A 21,211-nucleotide genomic window follows, 5' to 3' on the forward strand; every position below is an offset into this window, starting at 1 on the left:
TAGAATGTGAACAACCATAGCTGAATCTATATTGTCCCCTCTATAATACCCATTTATTGTCAGGGTAAATAGCCTACGTGTTCACCAGACACTGTAACATCAATTTTTTTTTTATTTTTTTTTTTTTTGGAGAAAATGGAGGGGCTACAACCTGAAACTACTGCATTCTTACAATAACATATTATTCTGTATAACTGTGTGTTACAGCTTTTTGCAATATGTCTGCTACTTTCTTGGGAGTATGTTTAATTACATTAGTGTACTTCCCTTGGAAAGCTCTTGTAAACTAAGTTGACAACTTGCTCAAAAGTAAATACTGGTATCGGATGGAGAAATGATAATGATGTGCCTGGCTGTGATACTGACAAGCCTATATTCCACCTTTTGTGAGACAGTTTTTAATATACAGTATCTAAAATGAATAAAGCCATTAAACATAAATAGTTTTATAAGATCAAGATAAAAATCCTATTAGTGAAATGAAAATGTACTGGGAAGTTTTCAAATCTGTATTGATACTAACTTTCTTCTCTCTGTATAGCACTCTTTCAGCCAGTAGCTATGGGATCTCGAGAGTTTGAAGATGTTGTGAAAATTTTGCATTCATCTTATTTGGAGTCAAGTTCAATGGCCAATTTCAATTACAAAAGAGCCAGCTTAATCCATAGTGAGCTATTGGAAAAGGAGGTGAGTACCCACAGTTTGCTGTTTATGAAACTGTGTGTAAGCTATAAACTTTAGTGGTTTTGCCCAACTCCATTTACTTGAAGCCAAATGGTTTAATATGCTTAAGTGTTGGATCCTTGTAGTGTTGCTTCATGCTGGGTTCTTGAGGACACTGAATGTGACTACCTGTATTTGAGTTAGTTTGCTATACTTAAATGGATAGCACTACAGAAATAATCCAATAAGCTTTTAAATTCAAGATAACTAAATTAGGGCAATTTCAAAACATAACATGATTTTTATTAATACACAATGTGAAATATAAAGAAATACTGTTTACAAACCATATTATCAGTCTTTCCTCTTGGAAGTTCCCATTACTAGCAGAGCTAACCAGATTTGTAATAGATGGTGTATACAGCAGAGATCTTTCAGGAGGGGGTTACTGGTACCCTCTTCTTTTTGGGGGCAGGGACCAAAGAGGGGGGGGGGGGGAAGGGCTTGATGATTTGATCTTGCTGCCTCCAAGATGAGGGAAATGGGTGCAGTGTCACACTTCTCGCTGTGTACCCTACCATTTCTGTTACAGAGGCCTTTAGGTTTCTCCTGCCTGGCCTTGTTTTACTTCTGAATAAAACAGACTGGTTGCTGTGAATATCATTTGAACTGAGGTAAACAAAAAATATGAAGTTTCCAATAGGAGAGCTACTATGACTCTTCTCCCGCCGTGGCCGCCCTCCTCCTCCCCCCGAGTCTAGGTTTAAGCCCAGTGTTAGTGGAAATCTTATTTAAAAAAGGTCATGTCTGTCCAAAAGAGAGATCCGAAGATTGCTGTGCAGAAAACAGCCTGCAACATTTAAATCTCTTTTTGGCCATAGCCAAGCCAGTAACCAAGACTGCTTCTTCAGAGGTCTGGTATCCAATTGCAGAATCTGGCCCAAAATGTCCAGACTACTACTGTTCCAGCAGTTTTACTACTGACTATGCTTAGAAATTTCATACTGCTGGCTTGATGTCAGGAATATCTAAGAGTTTTATGGTGGATGAAACTCTAGCATCCTGAAGTGAGGGAAAAAATGTGAGGGGGAGCTAGTGCCACTGCTGCTGTTTGAGATCTGAGCTTCTTTGTGCTTCCTGTTTGTCTTTCAATTTTGAGGTGCATAATTATTGTAAATTAATGGTGGTATCTTCCAATACAGGTTTAATGCCTTCTGCATAAGCTATAGTAGTCTATTTAATTTTAAATATTGCTCTTACATTAAATCATCTCTTCTAGATTTATAGTTCTCTCAGAAGCAGTGGCAAAACAAGTTCAGTAGCTGAATTAGCAAATCAAGCAGTGTGATTGGCTTTAAAACTAACAAGCAGTCATGAAAATACTGTGCTGAACCCTCTTGAAGAAAAAACTTGTTTGCCTCCTCGGTGCCACACCAAAAAAAAAAAAAAATCACTGCATTCTGGAACTATAACATCAGATTTTACTGGCTTGTGTATTGTCTTGTTTTCAGACAATTCATAAACTGTTGATGATTTCCTGAGTGTTTTTGTGACTACGTAATTTGGCTGAATACTACTAAGTTTTCAAGTATGGGGAGAAGAATATAGCCTTGTTAATGTGCTTCTCCTTTCTTGGAAATGACAGCACTAGTTAAAGGGCAACTTTTTTTCCTTTTTATTCTGTTAAAATAACCCATGGGTCCAATGCAAGCTTGCTTGTAACTGTCTTCTTCAATTAAAAAAATTTGATACAAACTGATAGCAGTGAGGCAAGACTAACAAAATATGAAATTCGGACTTGGATTTTGTGCAACAGAAATCAGTGGTCGGAAGTGATGATCAACTTCTGAACCATAGGACTTGCATCTAGAATGGAAGTCCAAAATGACATATGAGAACTTAAGCTGAATGCTTCCCCCTCCCATACCCTAGGTGAAAGGATACAGACTCTTCTGAAATTGTTTATTGGAAACTGTGCTGAAACATTAACCTCATTCAAATTGGCCTTTTGATTATTTGCACCTCGAGCTAACAAAGTAGACTGTAACTTAGCCAAATTAGGCTTCTTTGGAAGCCAGGTGGCACTTGATCGTGCCAATACTGGTTTCTTCATTGCACGTATTAAGACTTTGCTTGATAATAGTTCACAGAAAAACGCAGAGAACTGAAATGTGATGGTCGCCTAGAAAAAGAGCTTGTTGAATCCTATGCATTTCTGATGGTTGATCGACCTCAGGTGAGTAGAGACTAGCTTTATAAAGTAACTTTTTTTTTTTTTTTTTTTTTTTTCCTTGTTCTGCTTTGGGATGGTCTTTCAAACAGAATTGTTTGTTGATGACTTTAGTATCCACTAACTACTGATATGTGTTCTGCAGAATTCAGCACAAGGGAGCCATGGTAATTACAGACGAGAGTAATCTTGTCACAGAACTGATCTGTTACGCTGTGGAATTAATAGGGTTCCAGTTACAAATGTGTTTGTTTTTTCTTTACCTTTTGGGATCATACCTCTTAGGCTTATGCTTACCCCTCTTCCTCCCTTCCCCTCCCCCCCCCCCTGCAATAAAACAGAGTGCATTCTAAGTTTTACCTATTGTGTGTTTTAAACATTTGGCTTTTTTAAATATGCATGCTCTAACACCTCAAAAAGGGATATTGCCTGCTTGATTTTGAGACTTTTTTGGGGGGGATCTTTGGGTAACTTGTACTGCTTTTCTCTTGACATGAACACAAGTGAGACCCCCCCTGAAAATTGTTGTGTGACATGTTGGCTAGTTGGCACTATAGCAGTGAGTCCCTTTCTGATGTAAAAGCAGGGAGAGTAAAAAAAAAAAAAAAAAAATCATGCTGCTTTCTGGGGTGTACGTCCTCTGTGATCAGACTCTGTATGAAAATAAATATATAAAATTAAAAAATGTGTCTTCCTCAATGAGGCTGTATATCCCCAAGAGCCCTACATAATGTGCCATATTTGCAATCAGGATCCTATAGGAAAGGCACCATATTGGATGGGGCCTTCTGCTGCTACCTTATGATGGATGTAGGGTGGAGGAAGAAAAGATTCTGTATTCTCTTTACCTTTATGATACAGAGAGAAGTCATCAAAATGTAGTAATTACACATTCAAGTGTGTGGCTGTTGATCAAGAACATCTTATTTTCTATAATTTTTTAGATGGCTATGGTTAAGCGGTATAGACCTATATCAATAAATGCATTGCCTCCACAGCAAACAAAACTGTCCACATTTGGCATTTATTAAAGTTTATGCCCTAAGACAGGGGTTCTCAAACAGGGGGTCGCGAGGTTATTACATGGGGGGTCACGAGCTGTCAGCCTCCACACCAAACCCTGCTTTGCATCCAGCATTTATAATGGTGTTAAATTAAAAACACTTTTTTATATATTTATAAGGGGGGGGTCGCACTCAGAGGCTTGCTACGTGAAAGGGGTCACGAGTACAAAATTTGAGAACTACTTCCCTAAGAGTTGTACAGTAACATAGGTACAATTATAATTGAGATTACACTAATTTTGTATTAAGTGTTTGGCATACAAATATAACTTAGAGTATGTACTCATAAAAAGGAGAGGTTTATTAAACTGTTGCCTGTTCCACTCATATTCTAACTTTACTTTGCAAATATGTATGCATCTAAAATTAGATATATTTGTTCAATTCAGGTGCAAAATATATGTGAAAAAGGGCTACAGGCGGGCCATTCCAAAATAACAATTCTTGGCAGCCCTTCCATGGGTAACTATCTTTTCTCTTTTCTTTCTGTATATTTACATCATACAGTGTGATTTTTTACGTTATGAAGAATGTGATATTACTTTAAACCTATTGTCCTTGCTATAGAATTTCCCAAAATTTGCACTTACACTTCAGAAAAATCCCACCCAGCTGGTTTCAGGTAATGACCTTTGATTCAGGAGCAGTACAGTTCACAAATACACAAATTAAACAAAATTAAGCTTGTCTGAAAAATGGATTTCACAGAAGTAAGAATGAATTACCTAATTACAAAATTTCAGGGAATGTTCTAGGCATCCATAGGCAGAATCCTATTCATTTTTGGGGGGCAATTGGAAAACCAGATTGGGGGGAGGGAGCACATGGACCCCCTGTGATCTGTTTAGCTTGAAGTTGTAGTTCTGCACTCTTGTAGTTGTCTGTAGATCAAAGAACAGGTTGCTGGCACCCATCTAAGGCCTTCCAGCATAACTATACCCCCAACTCAGCTGAAACTCTACACGGAGGCAAACAATGGGGGAAAGGGTGAAGGTGCTGCAGAGGGCTGACAGACACCGCTCTGGCCAGGAGTCTGTGCTTTGCCCCACCAGGATCCAGCATTCCCTATATCTTGTGCCTTCAGAGATCGGGTGTCCTGTTTTTATCAGTACGGTGGTCTCCTCTACAGCTGGGGCTTGTCGTCGTCCTTGCTGTCATCGGGACGCTGGGCCAGGATGACTGCAGCCACCTGCACACCTTTGCCCTGATGTTTTGGGCTTCTTGGCAGCACAGGGAGCCCCCTGCAACAGCACTGTCAGCCCTGCCTAATCCCAACCCTACAACTGTAAAAATAAAAATTGATTCAAAGAAAAAAATCAAGTTCTGCCAAGCTTAACTGTAGAATGTTGCCCACAGTTTAATGTAGTAGCATGAAAGGTGGCTGAACACATTGTTATGCTTCTCATCAAGCAGTTTAGTCTGTTTTGTCCTTCTATGTAGCTACAGTATTGCTACAGTTTTACTGAACTGATATTTGTCTTATTATACAAATGGCTAAAACTCTTGTCATGCTGATTAAAATGTTACACTTAGGAGATTAATCTTCAGAATCTTCATTTTTTTAAACTTTGTACTCTACCTTCCTCATCAGGTGTATATCTCTCCAGATATGCTGATTTATTACAGGCTAATCCCCTGGAAGCTGGAGCAACTGGTGACATGATTATTTTTAAAATAATAAAGGTAACGTCTACTCTTAGCGTTTATCTTCAAAGGCTGCATTTCTTATTACTGAAGCTTTCTTGCTTTTGGTGGCTTGTTATAGAATTCTGCTACTTGTTTTTGGCGCGAATCTGAAAGTATACAAGGCTCTGTAGTAGGAAGAAAATATGTAATCATTTTTATTTAAAAGCATACATTGACTTTAATAAACCACAACTTAGCTCTTGCCCTGCAGATTTAATTGGTTTGTTTTTGTTCCTTCAATTTTGCTTTTTCTTCAAAAAGATGGAATGAGAATGACTTTTATAAATACTTGTAACTAAATGTCAGTTACCTCATTCTTACAGTGCTGTTGTACTTTATCTGTAGCTGCTCTAACAATTGATATAGTTAAGAAATTAATCCTGCAATTCTTCTTTTTTGCTCTATAGGGAAAAATGAAAAGCATATATGACCATATGGGTGTGAAAACAATGGAATCAACAGTTAAAAGTGCACTAGATCCAACACCAAAGCATGAGTGCCACGTTTCAAAGAATGCTAATAAAGTAAATTCCTTGTTGGCTTATAGAGCGTATGAGCTTACTCAGGTAGGAGAGAAGCTTCATTTATTATATTGTATATTTGTATCTATGAAAAGAGAGCATGGCGTAGTAGTGTTACAGATTTTAACACTTCAGACAGGGAGTCAGATGTGGATTACCTGATACCTTTACTGTACAAGTAAGATATTTGCCTGTTCTAAAATCTTACATATACCTCAACATAGTTTTCAGGGGGGAGGGATAGCTCAGTGGTTTGAGCATTAGTCCTGCTAAACCCAGGGTTGTGAGCTCAATCCTTGAGGGGACCACTTAGGGATCTGGGGTAAAATCAGTACTTGGTCCTGCTAGTGAAGGCAGGGGGCTGGACTTGATGACCTTTCAGGGTCTCTTCCAGTTCTATGCAATAGGTATATCTCCATTTATTATTATTATTATTATTATTTTTTTTTTTTTCATTCTGTTGTAATGAAAACATTGTAAGTGGTCCTGTATCCCTTTGCTAAGTTCACAATAAGTTTCTCCCTCTCTCTAAAATATTATCTTTGCTATGTGTCCGTGTGGATTCCACTGCAGGTGAGCACACACCTCACATGTATAAGAACAGAGTGGCTTTTTTTAAAATAGTGTCTGGATCAGTGTACATACTTTGTCTCCTCCTGCTCCTGTATGAGGGCATGCCCACCCCCTCCCTCAGTTTCCTCTTACCACCCATGGCAGTGAGACGGAATTTGATGAGTGTCTGACCCCACTGCTGCTTTTTAGCTCAGGCTAAAACTTTTCAGAGTCTTCTGCTACTTCTCATTTTCCTATATTTTGACCTCCAAGGACTGATTCAAACTCTCTACTGGTGAGACCAGCCCACCCTCTGACTTCAAGTCTTATCCATCCTGTGATGGATTAATCCCCCTGAACGATGGACACAGGAGGTGTCTTCCCCCCCTTCTTTTTTAGGAGGGGTGGGGTGAGGATCTTACATTTCATATGCTTGTCATTCTCCGCTAGAGTGAACTTCAGCTTCGTGATTTATGTTTTCTTGAACAGCCCACAAAGGTCTCCTCAGACTGCTAAAAGACAAACTTCAGAGTCCTGCTTGATAAGTCAGTGCTGCACTGAACAGACAAGTGATGACAAAGACCATTGTGGAGAAGACTGCACCAAGAAAAGGCCTGGCGTTGACATGGCTCTGACGCCCTTGCACTAAAGCAGACCTCAACATCAACATTGAAGCTGGTACCAGGATCCCAGGTCTTGAAGTCTGGCACTGAGAGGAGCTGCTGTGACTCCAGATGGAGCTCAGCATCCTCCCATAAAAATGGAGAAGCCTGTGACACTGTGGACTCTGCCAGCCTTGGTTCTGACAATGCACTCCTTGGTGTGGACCATTAAGGTGCCCAGCCTCTTACTAGCACTGATACAGACTTAATACTTGTGTGTCTGTGCCACCCCTAAAAGAGGTTTACTCTTCACTATCACTGGGGCATATATGCTCCCTGTCTTTGAGCAGCGAACGATCTCCTCCGAGCTCTGTGAATACTACTATTAAGAGCCCTCCTGGCTTTTCCCCTGCAGGGCTTACTCCCTGCTAGCTTGACTTATTCAGTGCCAATCTTGACAATACCAAGCGACTCCGCTGTACTTCGGTGGCATGCTGTTCTGGCCCTATTGCAGGTGCTATGACCCATCATTTGAACATTGCAAAACCAGTCTATGATGCCATTGAGGAAGAGATCTCTCTCCGCACCAGCATCCCTGCCCAGACCACCAATGCCTGAATATCAGGCAGGGCCATATCCAGAAGTAGAGCAACTCCTGCACCATGTCACTGCCAAAGGATCTCTCATCTTCATGTGTTGAAGTAATAGCCTTGGCGTCAGTACTGGCAACTGATGACTTTAAAATGTTCTAGGAGTTACTTGTGAGGATTACTGGGACTCTAGAGACTGAGATGTCTGTCATATCGGTGAAATCCCACAAGCTGTTTGACATCCTGTCAACTGGTCCAGCCAGGAAAACCCTCCCATTAGCGATGGGCTGCTTGACCTAGCCAAAGCACTGTGGCAAACACCAGCCACAGTAATGCCAACTGTGAAACAGGTCAAGATACACCAGATTACCTCCCACCCTCTATCGGATTTAAATAATTCTATACTCACCCCAACCCAGACTCCTTAGTCATGTTAGTCTTACAAGAGGAAAGAAAGGAAAAGGACCCCAAATCACTCCTCCATCCTCCCCCCCCCCCCAAAGTCATATCCTTCAGCTTAGCTGCAGCTGCATTTGACTAGTTGCCAGGCCCTACTTGTCACGTATGGACAGGGTGACACCCTCATTTGTGAAGCCCCCTCGTGAAAGCAGAGAGGCGCTTAAGGACTTAAGTGGGGAAAATCAGCTGGTGGCCAAGATCATTTTTCAGGTCGTGATGGAGGCCTCTGACACTCTGCACATGGTCACTGTGGTTGCTGTGGATGTAGCCAGAGTGTCATGGCTCCAGGCATCAGCCATGCTAAGAGAGGTGCAGGCCACAATTGAGGACTTATCCTTTGAAGTCTCGGAGCTGTTTAGTGAGTAAGTGCTCTGCACCCACTGAAGTATTCAAAAGCTCTCATGTGTTTTCTGGGGATTTACACCTCTGTTTCATACCTCCTTGGCCCATGCTGTATACCAACTTTCCCATCCACCTGGCCTGTAGGAAGTGCCTGAGATTCACTGTGGGGCTCAACCATTATGAATACAGGTTGTGTCCTTTGGACTCTCCATAGCATCTTACGATGGAACGCTCCCTTTGCCCCGTGTTGTATCGAGGTCAGGAGAACCTGTCTCTACATCAGTCTCCAGGCAGCTCTAGTGCCCCTTTAATCTCTACCTATCGCTCTGTTGAAGGGGAAGGCCTCAGAGACTTCTAAAGGCCCCAAGAAGAAAAACTGACTTGTCTCATAAGGACTCTGCTCCAGAATGATTTAAGTCTCCCTCTAAGTCCACCGTCTCCGAATCATCGACTTCTTGGTCCAGTTCCATGGAGGCTGCAGGTTCCTCAGTAATACTCAGGGCTGGAAAACCAAGAAGCTCCTCCAAAAGCAAACACTGTTCTGAGAGCCACAATACTGACTAGGCATAACAGGGACAGCAAGGAGAGGCATTCCTCAACCACCGGTACTGCCCTTGATGGATCCATTAGTACCATATAGATTGAAGCATATACCTCGGCACCCCATCGGAACATTCTAAACCCTCACTACAATCTACTTCCAACGAGACCATCACGTCATTACCGACGTCCTATTTGGTACTGCAAGAATTTTGGTATTCGAAGGACTTAACTGTAGTGGAGAAACTACAGTCTCTGTTAATCATGGGGACAGTGGGTCCCTTGGTACTGAGACTAGTTCAGTCTCTAACTGGATGTCCATTTATTACCTACATGATTCATCACGATTTTTATTTGTGGCTCCTGCACTGCACTATAAGGAAGAGGATGAAGGGGGACTTTCATTCCATCTATTCAGCCTCTTCAGTCTTGGTATAGGGTCTCCTACTCACCCTCACAGGAACTCTTTCTCTGCAGGCCACAGAAATAGGGAGGAATCTAGGACAAGACATGACAAGCAGTGGAAGAAACACTGGATGCCACCCTGCTTTCCAGTATGGAACACCTTCTAATCCCCCACCCCCCATGGTCACGCTGGGATCCCTGGGCTGCTTACAGACAGCAGTTTCTAGGGCTCTGAGCCTAGGGTGCTGGGATGAGGGGGAGATAATCTGTCTACTACCTCAGAGCATTTCCTCAGCGGGGGAGACAGTTGAGGAACAAGAAGCTAGAGTGGTTTGAGGAGTAGCCTCCTCATCTGCTATCTCCTCGTCTTTAGCTGATGAAGCTATAATGCCCCTCCACCATCTATGGCTGATGACTTTTTAAGCAATTCGAAGACATCATCAGGTGCATGGCAGACTCATTTTTTCAGATGACATTCGCAGAGGTCAAGGAGTCACCCAGTAACTTTTGTTGTATCTTCCAACTGACAAAACTGACCTTCCGATCAGTGAGGCGCTATTGGATCCCCCGAGGACGGTTTGGCAGACTCCAGCAACAGAGCCACCAACTTGCAAAAGGTCTGATAAAGGACTCTGAAGTTTTTGTTTTTCATCCCTCTCTTAATTCGCTGGTAGTGGAGGCAGTAAATGACTAGGGAAAACCACATCATGCCAAGGTGACCCCATGTGACAAGAACCAGAAGCGTCTCAATCTTTTTGAGCAGAAGTCTTATTTATTGGCGACGCTCTGACTTCAGATCATAAATTACCAGGCCAATCACATGAACTACACAAAGTGTAAGCATTTATTGAGAACCGCCCTGTGGAACAAAGAGTAGTTTTAAGCTGTCAGTGCTGAAGGACAATCATTAGCCCAGACATCTCTCCGAGTGGATGCTGTAGACACTGTGGCCCGTTCCATCTTTCTGATAGCAGTCATCATGGGCTTCAGCAGTTCGGTTTCCCAAGGGAGGTCAAAAGTATGGTGAAGAACTTTTTCCCTTAGGTGGGCTTAAGTTGTTTTCAGAGAACACAGATAAGTCCCTCTATACTCTGAAAGACTCCAGAGCCAGTCTGCAGTTGCTTGGAATTTATACCTCTGCAATCAAAAAAAAAAAAAAAAAAAAAAAAAAAAAAAGAGCTTAGTAGTAGATCACATACTGCATGGAGATCCCACCAGATACATTTCTCCAGGTTCTAGAGACCCACAGAACCACCAAGAAAGAAGCTCAGGTTCCAGAGGAAAAGAACCATAAACTATTTGGTTTAAGTACACAACTAGCTTCATCATCAAAGCACTAGTTTTGATCGGCTGGTTGAGGGTGTGAAGCCTCCTCACTCTAGCTTGCCAGCTACAACAGTTTGCCTGCCTGCCTCCCTCCCCTCATTTGGAAGCCAGCTCTCCCATTTCTAACATGCATGGGACTGGATTACCACAGACAAATGGGTTTTGGAGATGGTTACGTTGGGCTGTGCCATCCATTTCACATCCCCATTCCTCTTCAGGGATCCCTTCCGTGAGCTCCTACTAAGAAAAATAAAATTCCTCCTTTGCTAGGAGCAGTTGTCTGTCCTGGCTCTACATGAGGAATGGTTTCTATTAATGAGTTAATTACTCATACCAAAGAGAAATGGAGGATGGAGACTGGTTCTTTAGATCTAAGATTCCTAAACAAATTTGTGAAGTCCCAAAAATTCAGACTGGTGACTCTGGCAGTGATCATTCTTAAATTCAGGGGACTGGTTTTCAGCCTACAAGACACATTTCCAAATTGTGGTACACCAGGCTTACATTTTTGTGAAAGGCCAGAAGCACTCTCAATACCATGCAATTCTTTTCAGTCTCAACTCCAAGAGTTGTCACAAAGGTTGTAGTGATGGTGGCTGCTCACCTTTGTCTAGTGGCAGCTGTGGTATTCCCATGAACAGCCAGCTGTTTAGATAAGGGTTGGTCTTACGGGGAAGTGCTGTCAGCCACCCACAGGGCCCTATCGCTATTCCTGCAGTTAGGCCTTCAGCTCAATGTCAAAGTCTACGTTGACCCCTGAGTGGAAAATACAGTACATAAGGGACATCTTTAGGTCCTGGCAGTCAGCAAAATCTATCTTCCTGTGCACAGGTTCATAACTTTATCCAACGTTGTCAAGAGCAATCAAGTGAACCCTGAAACCTCAGTAGGATTCTGTTTACAGCTTCCGTGTCACATGGCAGCTTGCACCTTCATCCTGCAATGTTACATCTTTGTGGCTTTCAGGGTGGCTCAGGATAGACAGCTTTGATTTTTAAACAGATTTCTTTTCCATGACCGGTGAAAGATTCCCTAGACTGGTGGCAGAATCACAACAATGTCAGGACAGACGTTTCTTCAGCCAGTACTGTTGGTCACCATACTATGGGATGTGTTGCTACTCAGGCTTGGTCTACACTAAACCCCCAAATCGAACTAAGGTACGCAACTTCAGCTACGTGAATAACGTAGCTGAAGTCGACATACCTTAGTTCGAACTTACTGCCGTCCAGACCCGGCAGGCAGGCCCCGTCGACTCCGCGTACTCCTCGCGGCGAGCAGGATTACCGGAGTCGACGGGGAGCACTTCTGAGTTCGATTTATCGCGTCCAGACTAGACGCGATAAATCGAACCCAGTAGTTCGATTGCCTGCCGCCGAACCAGCGCGGTAAGTATAGACAAGCCCTCAGATGGTGTGCATCTGTGTCCATATAGTCCCGGGGACATAGTTACATCAGGAGACCAGTCTCCACGTCAACCTGGAGGAACTACAGGCAGTCAGAAATGCCTGTCTCCACTTTCTACCTCCTAGGGAAGTCTATCAAAATCTTGATGGACAATGATGTTTGCATGTTTCATATTAACCTATGGAGCAGAGGGAGATATGTCTGTGTGCTGAAGTAATAGTTATGGAATTGGTGTATAGCCTATTGTATTCACATTTCAACAGTGCATTTTCCTGGAATACAAAACATCACGGCCCATGTTCTCAGCAGGGGCCTCTTCCAGGACTCTGAAAGAGAGCTAGACCACTGATCCTAGACCACTGAATGTGTGGCACTGTCTGGAAGTGGCTTTCTTTGCCTCTTCCACAAATAGGAAGTGTTGTCTGTTCTGTTCGGGGAAGGTGGCTTTCAGCCTTCAGCAGATGCCTTTCTCCCCCTTTAGACAAAGGGGCCTGTAATTACATATTTTTCTCAACATTTTGGATTCTAAAGGTGAAGAACAAGATCAGGCAGGACAAATGATAGTTATCCCAATAGTCTTTATGTGGCCAAAATAAGCATTGTATAAAACATTGTCTCCTTGTTCAGTAATCTATTAAAACAGGTAATCTTCCATGCTTTGTTTATCTTAAGATGTGAATTGCATCCCAACCTAAAAATTCTCCAGCTCAAGGCCTGGTTCTTCAATGGTTCGCTGGTAGAGGTATAGCAAATGTTAAACAGCAGGAAGAAATTTTAAGCATGATTCTTACCTTCAGAAGTGAAAAATATTTTTTGCGATTGGTGTGAATATCGGCAAATTGCACTTGAATTTTCCTTACTTGCATTTATCCTGAATTACCTGCTGTAGCTGAAGAAAACAGATTTTTAAGGTAGCCCAGTTAAGCTTCATCTGGCGACAGTATCAGCCTTCCATTCTCCAGTGTAAGGGTTCTCTGTAGTCTCTTGCCTCACAACTGTAAGGCTTATTAAAGCAGTGGTTCTCAAACTAGGGCCACCGCTTGTTCAGAGAGAGCCCCTGGCAGGCCAGGCTGGTTTGTTTACCTGCCACGTCCGCAGGTTTGGCCGACCGGGGCTCCCACTGGCCGTGGTTCGCCGCTCCGGGCCAATGGGGGCTGCAGGAAGGGCAGCCAGCACCTCCCTCGGCCTGCGCCATTTCCTGCAGCCCCCATTAGCCTGGAGCAGCGAACCGCAGCCAGTGGGAGCCACGGTCGGCCGAACCTGCGGACGTGGCAGGTAAACAAACAAGCCCGGCCTGCCAGGGTCTCTCTCTGAACAAGTGGCGGCCCTAGTTTTTGAGAGCCACTGTATTACAGGACTGGGGAACCTCTTCCCTCAAGTAAAAGACCTTGCTCCAGTCTAGGATCTTAATCTAGTTCTCAGGTCTCCCAGGACCTCCTTTGAACCTATAGTGACCTGCTTAATATATCCATAAAGACAGCCTTTTTAATAGCTATTATATTGGCTTGAAGAACTGGGGAAATTTGATGCCTTCATAGTGGATCCTCCCTTTACAGTATTTTCAAGGACAGTTTCCCTATTTCCACATCCCAAATTCCTTCCTAAGGTATTATTGGAGTTTCATCTGAACCAAACCATACATTTTACACAAACCCTTTACCCCCCCCCCCCCCCCCCCCCGCCCCCCAACCTTTTTTCCATATCTCTGATGCAGGGTCGTCTCCAGGCACCGGCTGAGCAAGCTGGTGCTTGGGATGGCAGATTGGGCAGAATGCCGCTTACAACAATCCTAGGGCGGCGCGGCAGGAGGCGGCGCAGCGGGAGGGGCCATGTGGCAGTGCCCCTGCTGTAGGTCTGGCCGCCCCCTTCTCTCCCCCTCTTCCTCTCCTCTTCCCCCTTCCCCCCCCCCCAGTTGGTCCCCCTGCACCTGCGCTCCAGCTGCGCTGCAGGTTTTGGTTTTTGTGGGGTTTTTTTTTGCCCCTGCTCTGATGTCCAGAAGAGCACTGGCACTTTTTATCTCAATAGGACCAAACCGTTTCATAAGTCAACCATTTTGTCTCCATTGCCAACAGATGTAAAGGCTCCGCTGTTTCTACCCAGAGACTATCCAGGTGGATTTTGGGATCTATTATCATGTGCTATGAGGTTGCTAATGTCCAGCCTCCTGCTAGGGTTCTGTCCCACTCCACTAGGTGTCAGGCAACATCTATGGCTTTCCTGAAAGATGTTGCAATACTTGAAATCTGTAGGTCTGGTGTGTGGTCTTCAATACATGCTTTCTTCAAACACTGCCTCTTGGTCCATGCCTCTAGAACTGATGTGGCAGTGGGCAGTGTAGTTCTGTCTTCTGTACTAGACTCTTATCCGAAGCACTCTCCTCCTGGGGATACTGCTCAGTTACCTGAATTGGAGCACCATTAGGACGCTACTCAAAGAAGGAAACTTAACCCTGTGCAGTGACTGTAATTCTTCAATGTGTGTGTCCCAATAGGTGTTCCACTACCTGTCCTCCTTCCTCTCTGCTTTGGCGTTTTCTTCGTGGGACTTTGCAGTAGAGAAGGAACTATAAGGGGTGGTTCACCCACACAGCCCTATGTAGCCTAGGTGTGGGGCACAAGGATGTGTAGGGCAGATACATAGATTAAACAAGCACTGCTACTGAAATCGCTAATTGAAGGCACATGGGTATTTGAGCACCCATAGGGGGAACACATCTTGAACTACAGTTATTGCACAGGATGAGTAACCTTTCCTGTAAGTGACTTGTGTAGCATTACGTAGGAACTCTGTGGCAGAAGAAGGGATAGAATCCAATTCTCTGGCCAGTAGTCAACTCCCTTAAACACAATACTTTTTCTTCTTGTAGTGCCTTGCTTCATTCAGTACACACCTTCAAACTTCTGCAACAAAGGAAGCTGGGGTCCTGCAGATAAGTCTCCTGTAGTACACAACTTTGGTTGATCCTTACAGCTTGTCCATCCTGTGCACTGAATAAAACTTTGTGCCTGTCGGAAAAATAGCATATAATGATCTAATTAAAGAGTGACAATAGATATGCCTAAGGTGGCTGAATTAAGGTTGCATAGGAAACGTTTGAGTGCTTGACTTTGAAACCTTAATATTCTGTTTAATGTAGGTGGTTTTTAATGTACAATATAATTTGGATTGCAAAATGTGTGTGAATTTGCATTTTTGTCTGTACTCTATACACTAGGCTTTATAGAAAATATTTCTTCCAGTTAGTAAAATTAGCTTATGCTTTTTAAAATCTAATCTACTGTGCTGTTCATTTTTGGCATAATTTAATACTTCAAAAGCATTTATTTCTGGATTATTTAAAACTGTTTTGGCTAATAATAAAAATACAGGATTTCTGAGGGATGGCTGTGAAACTAGTGGCACATTTTCTAAAAACTGGAAACCATTTGTCAGCTCTTGGTAAACTTGCAAAATACAAATTGAACATATTTCTATTTTAGTTAACATTTGTGCTTTTGCTTCTTTTATTAGTACTACTTTTATGAATATGGATTTGATGAAATAAGACGAAGACCAAGACATGTGTGTCCATATGCTGTTGTTTCATTTGCTTATAAGGATGAAATGGTACAAGTACCAAAGTTTTTGCCCCCATCAAGGTAAGGTAGGATGCAGGTTTATAGAGAATGTCAGTGTTGAACTTGAACAGACTTGTAATCCCTAACATACTCAGTTTAGCATTACTATCACCGAACAGTGGTGATGTGTGCATATTTAATACTGGGGAAATTGAGGGCTTGCTGTTCAGAGCCTTCAAGCCTACTATGAGAGGCTGTGAGTATTGTTTTGTGCAGCACAGTGACCTGTGCGGAACATAGTTTTGTTGCTTTTCTTCCCCTCCTCAAAACCATGCTGCCCAACCAGAGGGATGTTTATTTTCTGTAAAAACTCCTTCTAAATTTTACAAAATATTAAAATCAATTTTGAAATCTAGTCTTTGTATAAAAAGAAATTTAAAAGTAGTTTTATGTATTCTGTCCAACAGCAAGCCCTGCACCAATGTTTGTGGTCTTACAATAATATGTTCTTCCACTTTTGTAATAATAAAAAATCTTGTCTGAAAGAGCAACACAAACAGGGAAAACCTCCTATTATACAGAGGAAATAGACTATAGACAAAATGTGTACAAAGTAAACTGAAAAATGGATCCCTTTCAATTATAGTAAACTTCTGTGGCTTTTGAAACAGAAGTAGGCTTAAAGTATCTGACCAGCTTCAGTAGTGGTGTCCCTTTTAAAGTACTGTATGTCTATTTGTGCAAATTACTTAAGAATTTGGTAATTCTTTGGAGACAGAAGGCAGAAAGTTTGAATTATCATTCCCAGCAAAGGCATTTCTGGACTTGATCTGCCAAAGTTTGAAATTGCCACCCACAACTTAAAGGATTCACATAGGACGTGGTTTTCAGATGCTTCCCCAACCTGGTACGGAGAAAGGGTTTCAGATCCCACTCTGGCATGGAATGTCCACCTTCTCACTTGGTTGTATGCTCCTCCAAACCTCTATCAGAAGTACAGTGGTCTTCCTTTGTGGTTAGAATTGTTGTGAAGAGTATCCAACTTCTCTACTGCTCCTAGGGTGACCAGACAGCAAATGTGAAAAATCAGGATTGGGGGGGGGGGGGGGGGGGGAGGGGCGGGGGTAATAGGAGCCTATATAAGAAAAAGACCCAAAAATCAAGACTGACCCTATAAATTCGGGACATCTGGTCACCCTAACTGCTCTTGAAATATAATGGCTACTAAAATATTCTCCTCACACTAGTCTAACTGCAACTTCTGTATTGCTTTTAACTGTATCTGAAGCTGCCCTGACAGATATGGTTAAAACATATCTGTGGATGCAGTTATACTGTTATAAAAGGTGCTTAATTGGGATAACTTATTCATATAACTTACACACTAAAGCTACACTGGTATAACAGCATACACTCTAGGAGTTGTTTGTACTGTTTTAACTATATTGGCATAGAAATTGATACGGATAAAGCAGTACAAACCCTGTTTGTAAGCAAAATCCTTGCTCATTTGCGCTCCCTCACTCCCCCCTCCCCCCCCCATGGATATGTGTGTTGACCCGGACAAACTGATAACATAGGATCAGAGGATACATGATTGCAGTGTTGCTGTCCTGTTAGACTTGCCAACTAATAAAACATTCTAAATCTGAAGGGGGTGTGGGGGTGGGTGTTGTGGGGGTGGGGCAGGGTTAATTGTATATTGAGAGAAGCTTCAGTTTAACTTTTTTGTCTTGTTTTATATTTTGTTAGGTCAAACAGCTTTAATACAGACAGAAGCACAGGTAAGGATCAGTTGTACTAGAACTCTTGCATTTATAATAAATGCATGGAATACTTTTAGTCACTTTACCTGTGCTTTATTTTGATAACGTGTTTTGGGTCACTGTAGTTAGAGAGAATAAAGAGTAGGTATTACCTTTGGTGTAATTGATCTCTAAGGGTAAAAAACAAACGGATCAGTGTTGATGACATTATGGTGTGGCCAGTTGGAACCACGGGGTAGTTTTTCCTATCTCATATTACACTTGAGGCTCAAAATAGTAATATAAGAAAACATGCTGCCTTCCTGCATATTTTGCAGAATTGTATCAAAACTGCAAGAAAAACTGAAAAAATCACTAACCATACCTGTGGTGGGATTGTGTTGTCTGAGGCAACTTTCCTGCTCTTATTAGCTGAAGTTCTTTGACAGTTGATACAAAAAGTTCTTTTGTCATACTAATGAAATACAGCCTCCTGACTTCCATAACTAGCAATTGATTTTTCTATGCCACTTGACAAAGCACATTTGTTTTACAGTATCTTTAAAATATATGTAAATAGACAGTTAAGAGCTACAATATTCTAATACTGCAGTGACTATTCAGTGGCACCTCAGTTACAGCAGCATTCCAGTTTTAATTTTTAAAAAATGTAGCCCTCTATGGTTTTAGAAAGAAACTTTTTGGTATGTGATTTGGAGCAGTGCTGCTTTCTGGAGTTTGTAGAGAACAGGAAACAGCTTTGAAGTCTGAACAGTCCCAAGTTATTTCTATGGGGAATCCGCTCTGATGCCTAATAATGAATTATGTGTCACTGTAGCTAGTAGTTTCTCTGCTATCCATTTCAGCAAAAATACTAGGAGTGAAAATGGGGAAGGGTGGAGAAGATCTAGTAGGTTTGTGAAGTACTGTTTGTATCCCTTGGCACTCCCATCCCTCTATCCTCAATGCAATAGACAGCTTTAACAAAGTCAGAGTTTAACTGTTGATTGGAGTCAGGTCTATATGGCTAAATATCCTTTTTCACCTAGGAATGAGGGAAATCCTCCCTAAACCCCAGTAGTTACAGCTTTCTACAATGCTCAGAAAAGACGCATCTTCTCTTTCACTAGGGAACAACTGGAACAATATCCAGGGATTTCTCCTTGCTGTTCAGCCCGAGTGACAACTTCTTTTATTTCTCTGCTACTTCTGTGCAGACTTCACGCTCTCCTATCTTTGCCTTTTTCTCTTCAGTTTTGTCCACACTGATGTTTTTTTTTGTTTTGTTTTGTTGGTGGTGTTTTTGCTGCAGCTCCACTAGTGGAAGCACTGTGTAGACAGGACAAAGCTAACGTTTTCCATCATATTGTCTAGATCTAGTCTGAGGCTAGGTCTACACTACCCGCCTGAATCGGCGGGTAGAAATCGACCTCTCGTGGATCGATTTATCGTGTCCCGTTGGGACGCGACAATCAATCCCCGAATCGACGCTCTTACTCCACCAGCGGAGGTGGGAGTAAGCGCCGTCGACAGAAAGCCGCAGAAGTCGATTTTGCTGCCGTCCTCACAGCGGGGTAAGTCGGCTGCGATACGTCGAATTTAGCTACGCTATTCACGTAGCTGAATTTGCGTATCTTAAATCGACTCCCCACTGTAGTGTAGATGTACCCTAAGAAAGTAAGATGACATGGTAGTAAAAATTGCCTGTGCTCTTTTTTTTTCATTGCCACCAGCAGTAGAAAATGTCCCAAAACTTAGGCAGGCTGCCTCTACACTTGTCCCTCTCTCGCTTCAGTCTCTTACTAGTGTATCTTCACTTGAGACAACTGCTTTACTTTATTTTTTTTTTCTTCCCCCACTCTTCTGTTAGATAAGACTAACTACACCTTATGGAGAGGTCAGCTTTTGAATAAAGGGAAGCTTTTATGCCATGCGGCTTTGAAATCTGCAACACGTCCTTTCCTTCCATGTAAACTGTAAGTATTGATTTGAAAACAAAGTTGAAAAATATTCTTAAAAACCATCTTTAGCAGAATCTGGTGAATTCTGGCCAGTTTATGTTAATTTTTAAAATTTAATCTAAATTTATTAGGTAACATTTTCAAGTTACTTAGGAACAAAAGTCCAACTTGTGTTTCTAAGTTACTTAAGCACTCTGGAAAATATTGTCAATTGACACATGCATTTGATTTAAACAAACGTGTTTGGTTTGTTTGTTTTTTGTTTTTTTGTTTTTTTTTTAAATGGGACAACAGGCTTTTCTGTGCAATTCCCGTTCCACTGGTAGAAAACTTCCCTGAATCTTGTTAGTTTCAAGGAATTAGTTTTTCAAACGAGTATTTAAAAACAAAACCAAACACCCTTCAATTTTTATTTAATTCATGAGACTAGGATCATGGGGTAAAGAGAAGCTGATTTTTCATTTTCTCTTTGATTTCAGTCCTGAGAAGCTTAACGTTGAAACTGTTATGAGCCTTGATTCACTAAAGAAGAAAATTGCACCAGCATTGTTCTATAAAGAAACTTATCTAGGGGCAAAAGAAGGTAAACACTTGTCTTTTTGAACTAAAAATAACATCTGGGTATAAACCGTAATTTTTAAGACTTTTTTTTTTTTTTTTTTCCTTCCCCTCTTAATTAGTGTGCAAGAGTGGAATGTACTGTAGTCTTTATGAGATTGTGGAAAAGACAAGGTCTGGAAGTAACTTGGAAGGCTTACTTCAAAAACTGGAGAAAGAGAAATTAGTAAGTAGAACATGTTTGACTCTGTTTGTTTAAAAAGAAAAAAAAAATTCTGTAATTTCAAGAAAATGGAGAGAATCTCTGCTTCCTGGCAACACATCACAGACATAAGAGGATTGTTTTTCAGTGCCAGTGATACATTGGAGCTTGTTACCATTAACAAATGACTCTCCTAATCTTTTTTTGGTGCATACTAGATATACTTTTTTTTGCTTGAAAACACAGGTTCTTGTTAAACCACTTGGGGACAGAGGCTATCTCTTCCTTCTTTCTCCTTGGCAAATGACATCCCCATATGGTATGTAATTTTTTAAAATACTTAATGGTCTTTTGAAATATAACTGTATTCCTCTTAACAAATTACATAATTCTATTACTCTTTTTTTTTTTTGGTAGAGCACCAAACTGGAAGGTCCCGCATTCTACAGGCATTGTTTCTATTTCAGGAACCTAGAGGTATAGTGACTTCAAGTAAGTCCATTGACTTCTGATTGCCTTCTTTGGTTAGATATAGTTAACATGCAGTTGAGGTGCTCATCTGCATAGCTTAGTTTTAGGTCAGGTTTGCTGTTCATAATGCATGAGCATGAAAGAACATGGATTGATTTAGATATCGTGATTGCAGGGCTAGCACTAAAATAAGCCTTTTTACTCTTTTGTTACTTAGTACAATAGTTCAGTTTTTTCTGTTCTCTTTTATGAAAGGGAGCAATATTTATTTCCACTAAGTTCCAGTAGAACTAGCTATCCATCTGTCCTTGAAGACTACCTTTTATTAAG

The 21,211-nt window shown here is 41.7% G+C and overlaps 1 protein-coding gene and 1 long non-coding RNA gene across 8 annotated transcripts in view; one reads left to right on the forward strand and one right to left on the reverse strand.

The window, feature by feature from the left end:
- The window catches only part of TASOR (transcription activation suppressor), a 57,821-nt gene that overhangs the window by 9,832 nt on the left and 26,778 nt on the right, over window positions 1-21,211 (forward strand). For all 7 annotated transcript variants that reach the window (XM_034775797.1, XM_034775798.1, XM_034775792.1 and 4 more), the window contains exons 2-13: window positions 542-687; window positions 2,807-2,899; window positions 4,347-4,419; window positions 5,549-5,640; window positions 6,051-6,209; window positions 15,898-16,025; window positions 17,697-17,728; window positions 19,560-19,665; window positions 20,130-20,233; window positions 20,331-20,434; window positions 20,657-20,729; window positions 20,828-20,902. In XM_034775797.1, the coding sequence (XP_034631688.1) occupies window positions 542-687; window positions 2,807-2,899; window positions 4,347-4,419; window positions 5,549-5,640; window positions 6,051-6,209; window positions 15,898-16,025; window positions 17,697-17,728; window positions 19,560-19,665; window positions 20,130-20,233; window positions 20,331-20,434; window positions 20,657-20,729; window positions 20,828-20,902 (1,185 nt within the window). The remainder of the gene's footprint in view (window positions 1-541; window positions 688-2,806; window positions 2,900-4,346; window positions 4,420-5,548; window positions 5,641-6,050; window positions 6,210-15,897; window positions 16,026-17,696; window positions 17,729-19,559; window positions 19,666-20,129; window positions 20,234-20,330; window positions 20,435-20,656; window positions 20,730-20,827; window positions 20,903-21,211) is intronic.
- Window positions 10,422-17,019, reverse strand: LOC117880082. The gene is made up of 3 exons (XR_004646471.1): window positions 16,849-17,019; window positions 15,278-15,392; window positions 10,422-10,791 (listed from the first exon to the last, which is right to left on the reverse strand). It is a non-coding gene; the product is annotated as an uncharacterized LOC117880082 (long non-coding RNA).

The sequence above is a fragment of the Trachemys scripta genome, chromosome 7 (genome assembly GCF_013100865.1).
Source record: "Trachemys scripta elegans isolate TJP31775 chromosome 7, CAS_Tse_1.0, whole genome shotgun sequence".
NCBI lineage: Eukaryota > Metazoa > Chordata > Testudines > Emydidae > Trachemys > Trachemys scripta.